General features: G+C 50.8%; 1 protein-coding gene across 1 annotated transcript in view; it reads right to left on the bottom strand.

Annotated features, from left to right (window-relative positions):
- Window positions 1-863: 863 nt before the first annotated feature.
- RPS6KA1 (ribosomal protein S6 kinase, 90kDa, polypeptide 1) overlaps window positions 864-7,111 on the bottom strand; it is a 17,414-nt gene continuing 11,166 nt past the window's right edge. Inside the window, exons 10-22 of the mRNA XM_009870951.1 lie at window positions 7,044-7,111; window positions 6,704-6,792; window positions 6,200-6,264; window positions 5,124-5,226; window positions 4,731-4,849; window positions 4,169-4,294; window positions 3,611-3,700; window positions 3,216-3,374; window positions 2,833-2,994; window positions 2,135-2,211; window positions 1,848-1,965; window positions 1,302-1,439; window positions 864-994 (exon numbers count right to left, since the gene is read on the bottom strand). The exon at window positions 7,044-7,111 is cut by the window's right edge and continues 3 nt beyond it. Coding sequence (XP_009869253.1) covers window positions 872-994; window positions 1,302-1,439; window positions 1,848-1,965; window positions 2,135-2,211; window positions 2,833-2,994; window positions 3,216-3,374; window positions 3,611-3,700; window positions 4,169-4,294; window positions 4,731-4,849; window positions 5,124-5,226; window positions 6,200-6,264; window positions 6,704-6,792; window positions 7,044-7,111 — 1,437 coding nt within the window. The 3' untranslated portion in view covers window positions 864-871. The remainder of the gene's footprint in view (window positions 995-1,301; window positions 1,440-1,847; window positions 1,966-2,134; window positions 2,212-2,832; window positions 2,995-3,215; window positions 3,375-3,610; window positions 3,701-4,168; window positions 4,295-4,730; window positions 4,850-5,123; window positions 5,227-6,199; window positions 6,265-6,703; window positions 6,793-7,043) is intronic.

The following is a 7,111-nucleotide window of genomic DNA, read 5'->3' as shown; positions in this document are numbered from 1 at the left end:
CCTAAAAAGCTAAAAGCAGCAGCCAGAGCCAGCCCGAAGAAGCTCAGCTTTGCCAAGGAAAAGGTTCCTTTGTCATCCCCACCTGTGCGGGTGCCAAACTCCCCAGGGAGTGATGGGGAGAACATGAAGATGGGATGACAGAGGGAAGGAACGAGCCAAACCTGGCAGGTATTGTAGACAGCCGAGCAGCTAAGGGGGTGTTTGGAAAACCTGTGGTTTGTTTTGCTCACAGAACTGCTGCCTGGGCTGGGGGAGGGCAGGAGAGAGGAAGAAACGGAGTCTGAAAAATCGACCTGGAGCTCTGAGCACACACACACACACACACAAAAAGTGAAGTGAAGGGGAGGGAAGTCCTTTACAAACGCGAGTGCTGCTGGCCAGGAGTCCGCAGGGTTGGCTTTGGGAAGGGCATCCAAAGGTTCAAAGGAAGAAAAACCCCAAAGCCTAAACCCCAAACATCATGCAGCCTTCCAAGCTGCAATGGTGATGGAGAGGGTCAGCTCCAAGAAACGACGTAGCTACAACAAATATCTGGCCCTGCACAGGAAAGGGTGAATCAGAGCTGCTTTTTAGTGCCACTTGACATCAGTTATACATTCTAGTTCTCATATACACAGATGGATGTCTTTAAAAATTGACAATTTACACTTCAAAAAAGTTTTACAGTGAAATTCTCTCGGCAAAGATCAGTCCGCGCAAGGAGGAGCCAGTCTTTCAGAAAGAGGAAGGCACTTGGCCTTTTGAGAACGAGTCCTCAGGGGTGCTCCTGTGCAGGCATCGACCACCCGATCTCCTGCCCCTCGTCTTCAGCAGATGTGCAAAGTCTGGCGCGTGCCCGCACCGCGGCGTGCGGCTGCAGATCACCCCAACCTCACAGTGTGGTGGAAGGAAGCTTCTTCACCCGTCTCTGCGCCAGAATGGAGGATTCGATGGGCTTCAGCTGGGGGCTTGGCTTGGAGCTGTTCAGTGCAGAGTACGTGGCAGCCATCGCCCCCTTGGAGAGAAGGCACGAGAAGTTGCTTAGATGTAATATTTCAAACTCATGGCTTTACAAGAGGAGGGACCAGAGTAGCCAGACCCACACACAAAGCATCTTCCTTTTTCCTCCCACACTGCCATGCTGTTAAAGAACCTCCCTAGGTTTTCCTGCCAAAAAAAGCGCTTGTCTTGTATTGCCTCCCCTGGCCCACTCCTCTCCAACCTTCCATCCTGCTTCACCCACCCCACCATCACACCACATGGATTCCAACAAGCCCAAGATATGTGAGGAACCAGCTGAAGGCCCAGCCCGGACTTTGTACCTTTACAAGCTGAACGTCCTGGTGATTCAGCTGGCTCTGGGGTAAGCTGTCCTTCCGGGTTATCCAGGGATGCTGCAGGACCTGCTTGGCTGTTAAACGCTGGTGAGGATCTACGTGAAGCATCTTTGATACCAGGTCCTAAGGGAATTGTTTGAAAAGTTAGACTTCAGAAGGTTTCATGCTTGAAATGCAAAAATACCACCTGTCCGCCCCCAAATTAAGATTGAAATTCAGAGGGCAAGTATAAAGTCCCCAGACATCAATCTCCTTTAGTATAAAATAAGTTTTTGGTAGGCCTGGGAGGTGTAACAAAGCCGCAAACCTCACAGGGCTCAAACAAGAGGTTGTTGTTCCACGCAAATATTCACAGCAGGGAGAGGCACGCTGCTGAGTTGCCACGGGGGAGATCTGCCTGGGGTAGAAGCTTTGCTGTTGGTTTTCTCCTCTCTCTTCTGTCCTCCCTCCCCAGCCTGCTTTAAACTTGCCTCACAGCAATTGGCCATGCTTGACCTCAACCCTTTGATGTAACGCAAACAGCAAACCTACCTTGGCCATGTCCGAAATAGTGTCCCAGTTGCCTCCACTGACAGAGAACTTCCCCCCGCCTATCCGGGTCAGGATCTCTTCTGGAGTGTCGCTGGGACCATTAGCAAAGGGAGTGCAGCTGGGGAGAGAAGAGGTAACATCTGATTTACTGTCCTGTGACCCAGCTGGGGTCACCCCCAGGTCGCAGTGACTGAGGGGGAGAGGCCCAGCTGCCACCACAGAGCACGTCCAAGATCGAGGCGGTCACAGCCCCGGCTGCTGCCTTCCAGCGAGACAGAGGCGCTTACCCTGCGAGCATCGTGTACAGGAGAACTCCCAGGCTCCAGATGTCACAGCCCTCATCGTAGCCTTGGCGTTTTAGTACCTGAACAGAATGAGCAAAGAAAAAAAAAAAGCGTGTCCAGTTCCCATTGTTGAGCTCACATCAGGTTGTGAAGAGCAGCTTGACGCCTGCGTTGGGTACGGCCCATACACAAAGCTCCTAGAGCGCTACCGAGCAGCAGAGTCTTGGACTAATGATCAGGATTCAAATTAGATTTTGGTTTCATGGAACAGAGGAACCCCTCAGGCACATCAAAACAACAAGTGAGTTCTGGCGCAGTGACTGCGGGCATGCTCCATGGCATGCCTGCTCTATTTCTTTATTCCTCACCAAAAGAACCAGGTGGAAAATCATCCCACCTCTTTTAAGAGGTCAGTTGATCAGAAGAGAACCAGCCGAGAAAATCGCTGGGATTTTAAAGTCTCACTACTCCAAGCAGAGCCCTCCATCAGTAAGAGCTGGAGGACTGCACTGTCACTGCGCTGGAGATCCCGTTTGTTCATTACTACACGTGGTATCTCTGTAATTACCTGCTCCAGGACAGAATAGGCCAGAGCGGGCTGGAGTTAGGAACGAGACAGACCTATCTGTGCCGAGTGAGAGCACAGGCGAGGGGAGGGATGTGAGAGCTACTGCAGGGTCTCAGCTCAGCGAGGTGCTCACCTCGGGTGCCACGAAGTTTGCCGTATAACAAGGAGTCATGAGAAGACCGTTCTCAGCCCGCAGCTGCTTGGCAAAGCCGAAGTCACAAATGCGAATGCTTTCAGGGTTTCCTGACTCATCCACGTAGAGAATATTGCTGGGTTTCAAATCCCTGTGAACCACCTGTGGAGCAAGGAAAGCTCTGTTTCTCATTCCCAAGGAAGACAAAGGTCTGAAGCTGTATCGGGACACTCAACCCCTGCTCTGGCCTCACATCTGGCGTGCCAAGACAGCAACACTAGCAAGAAATAATAGTCCTGACAGGCAGAATTACTCCCTGGAGGAGAGGGAGCGTAGTGCAATGCCAGAGAGCTTCCCAGGCAAACAGATGTAACCATACTCACCCCTTGGGAATGCAGATACTCCACCGTTTTACAGATCGTGTGCAGGACCGAACTGGCTTCCCTTTCCGAGAAAAATTTCTGTCTGAGGATTTTATCCAGCAGCTCCCCTCCTCTCATAAGCTCAGTCACCAGATACACGTACTTCCCATCATCATACACCTACCAAACCAAATATGGAGGGGGTTAACCAAAAAGTGCTTCCGGAGTTTCCCATTGGTACTTCTGCCACCAAGAAATCAGCAACGCAGAGGCGGGTCTGGGGATGCTTCCCCACCCCAGAGCGATCCATTGAGCAGGGCCGATGGGTTGCCTGTGCTACAGCTGCATTCTGTCCCCCCAGACCAGTCTGTACTTCCTAAACCTAAGCACAAGGACATCACTCGAGTCATACTCACATCCTTCAAGGTGATGATGTTCGGGTGCTGCCCGTATCGCAGGAGGATTTCTATTTCCTCAGAAGGGTCTCGCTTGCTCTTGTCAATAACCTGCAAGAGGACGGATCAGCATTAGCAGCAACAGGGTTGGAAAGCGGCCAGGACAAAGCAAACAAGCTGAGCGTTTGGAGCCCTGCAGAGATTCTGTTCCAAAGCCGCTCCCTGTTCCCTGCTCTCTTTAGCAATAAGCTCTAGAAACCCCCTACACTTGCTGCGTTGGTTCTGTGTCCCCAAACCTCGAAGTTTTCTGCCTGGCTTATTGGTGAAGAACTGATGTAGCCACAGCGAGCTTTGCAAAGCAAGGTGAGATGCTGTCCTCCCTCTGACAGAGATCACTGCTTCCCCACTATTCCCAGATAAGAAAGCTTGTGCAGTAACATGCACAGCAGCACAGAAATTGCCCATTTAGGTCCTATGTGAACAGGGAAAGCAATTACATTCTTGAAAGTTACTTTGGTAATTGCGGGGATGAACAGAAACCTAAACAGGGGAGCTCAGTTCAGATGGTAAATCTCAGACCTTGACTGCGTATTCCATGTTGGTTGCTTTATGAATGCAGCGTTTACACACTGAGTAGGAGCCGACGCCGATTGCCTCCTTCACCACGTAGCCATCGTTGAACTGGACATTCTTGCCGTGCAGCTGCTACGAGAGGAGAGCAGAGAGCAGATGAACTGCAGTTCAGGGCAGTGTTTGTGCAAGGTGCAGTTAGCTGCAACGCAGAGTGAGCCGACAGACTGCTGTCTGCTACATCCCCAGCTTCTCCTCCCGGCTGGGGAGAGGGAGAAGAAGAGAATAAGGCAGATATAGGTCAGTGGGCTAACGCTCTCTGCATCTAGCATGGCGGCACCTTTCAGCCCACAGGCATTTAGGCACGAATCCACCTGGGGAGAGGAAACCAGACTTCTGCACGAGACAGTCAGTAGAAATGAAAGAGCAAGAGGATGCAAGAATCCAGAACAGGACGGCACTGCCTCAAGCTTCCCATTAGCTCTGCTCCGAATGCTACAGAGGTCCCACAGACCCGCTCTAGAGTATTGCTGCAGCTTCAAGCAGTTGTTCCTCTGTCCCCACTTCTTACCTGTACCACCGAATGCAGAGGCGACTGGACAGGTTTCACCTTGCCGTCCTCCATCAATCCAGTCGCCACAAAATGGAAGAGCTGATGGGCCCCAGCACTGGGGGGGATGCCTGGGGAATCTGCAACAGGAGTCAAGAGACAGCTTGAAGAAGGAGAAGCAGAACCTTCCCCTTGCTCCCCAGGAGCTGTGGCTATTCTTTCGGTTATTTGAGACCCGGGCTACACCACGCAGCACCAAGGTCATCCCTAACACCCCACATATCCATGGCTGAGGCACCTCCTCAGTGCTGCAACCACCTGGAGCTGGCAGCAGCGGTGGGAGGAAAACCAGTGTTGAGCTGCACAGGATCGTTTCATGCAGGAAACGGTGGCTTTGTGTGAATTCATACCCACCTTTTGGTGTGCGTGATGTAAACTCTGTGTCAAAATAAAAAGTGTCATCTGGCTGGCCAACTGCGGGCTTGAAGGGCGGTTTGATTTCCCTGCGGTACAGCTTCTGCAAAACAAAGGCAGCTCGAGAGTGCTCTGACAGCTCAATGCTCCTGTACGCACTCAGAAGGATGTAAAGCCTTGCTAGGAACAAGAGGCCAAGGAGAGACTCCAGATTTCTGTGCTTTAGCATTTAACTACAGCTCAGCTGTCTGAGGGAAGACTTCTTGGTCAGTGGGGTGCTTCTGAGTCAGTTTGTGGAGAAATACCACCACGATAAATCAAGAAAACAAAAAGGTGTTCTATCTGCAACTTGGCCCTACACCTAAAGCAGTAACGTAACACATTTACCTCACAAGACTCTTCCATCTCCCTTCTAACTCCCGTCAGGGCTTTGCTGACACATACCTCCCTGGACATGGCCAGAGGAGATGCCCTAGGAGGACATCTGTATCCCAGCACTCCCATAAGTAGCCTTTTAAAATTGCTTCTTGAAGCAAAAACTTGAAATAAGCTTTACGAGGGTTGCTGAGGGATCAGTCTAGCAGCTTGCTGGGTGCCTCAAAAGCATTGAAACACTGATCTTCAAAATCCCTTATCAAGTAAGGGAAAACAGGGAAGAAACAAAATTATGTGGCAAAGTAAGGAGCTGGCCAGAAGCAATTGGGAAATGGTGGTTTCAGTTATCGACCTGCTTCTCTGCGCAAAACAAGGTATTTCCCTGCCAGAAGTGTTTTCCCAATTCCTTCCCACTTTGTGCAAGACAGTCCATGTTGTGCCAAGCCCCAATTAAAACCTGCACCTTACTGCTGAGAGATGAGTAAATTCAAATCAAGGTGAGATCATAGACAACTCAGGTGTGAAACAGTTATTCACATGACAAACAGCATTTCAGATTCACGAAGGATTACTGGAACAGATGGAAAAGGGGATTGGTAGCTCTCCCACAGCTGGTCAAGCATCATGACTATGGTGTTACCACAACTGCACCACAGGTGCCTGGGCGGTGAAGAGCTTGCTCTTGTGTTTCTGATACTCACATTCCAGTCAATGGTGGAGTAGAAAGGATGGCGCTTGATCTCTTCTGCCCCATCGGGTCCAGAACCTGAAAGATGTAACCATGGAGTGTGCTGCATTAAACCAGGACCACCCATAAATCATATAATGTGTTGGGTTGGAAGGCACCTTTAAAGGCCATCTAGTCCAACCCCCCTGCAGTGAGCAGGAACATCTCTGACTACATCAGGCTGCTCAGAGACCCGTCCAGCCTGACCTTGAATACCTCCAGGGATGGGGCCTCCACCCCCTCTTGGGGCAACCCCTGCCAGTGTTTTACCACCCTCATAGTAAAGAACTTTTTCCTCGTGTCTAATCTAAATTGCTGCTACCACGTACACAACATGGTCGGGTATTATGGGGAACCTGGCTTTAATGAATCGAGCCCATTAACCGAGCACAAGTGTGAACACGCAGCTGACCCATGAGGACGTGAGAGGCTCCCATACAGCATCAGGCACACTCAGAAACCGTAGAAAATGTCTTACCTAATCGGTTGGCTGGATTCCTTTTGAAAAGGGCTCGCAGGAGGCTCTGTGCTTCAGAGCTCAGGAACTGTGGCATGCCCAGCTTTGCTCTGGAGAGGAAGTTACGCAATCAGTTGCAGAGGTTTAAAGAAATCAACCCACGAGCCAACTGCAGCACCTCCACCCCTGACGGTACAATCACCTGCTTGGCATTTACCCTGCACCCTTCAAACTAACTGTTGATACAAACCCGCTTGCCAAATAATGCCATTAAGTTGCGAGAACCCCCAAATTGCAACACGCTTGGAGAGAGAGCACAAGCTCGCCTCCTATTCATATATGCAAGACAAACTCCTCTTACTTGAGGATGAGGGTCATGGTCTCCTTACGATCCTTCCCTTGGAAGGGCAGCGAGCCAGTGAGCATTTC

Source organism: Apaloderma vittatum, unplaced genomic scaffold (genome assembly GCF_000703405.1).
Source record: "Apaloderma vittatum isolate BGI_N311 unplaced genomic scaffold, ASM70340v1 scaffold18216, whole genome shotgun sequence".
In the NCBI taxonomy this organism is placed as follows: domain Eukaryota; kingdom Metazoa; phylum Chordata; class Aves; order Trogoniformes; family Trogonidae; genus Apaloderma; species Apaloderma vittatum.
The sequence above is the reverse complement of the archived record's forward strand: the minus strand, read 5'-3'. Positions and strand labels throughout refer to the sequence as shown.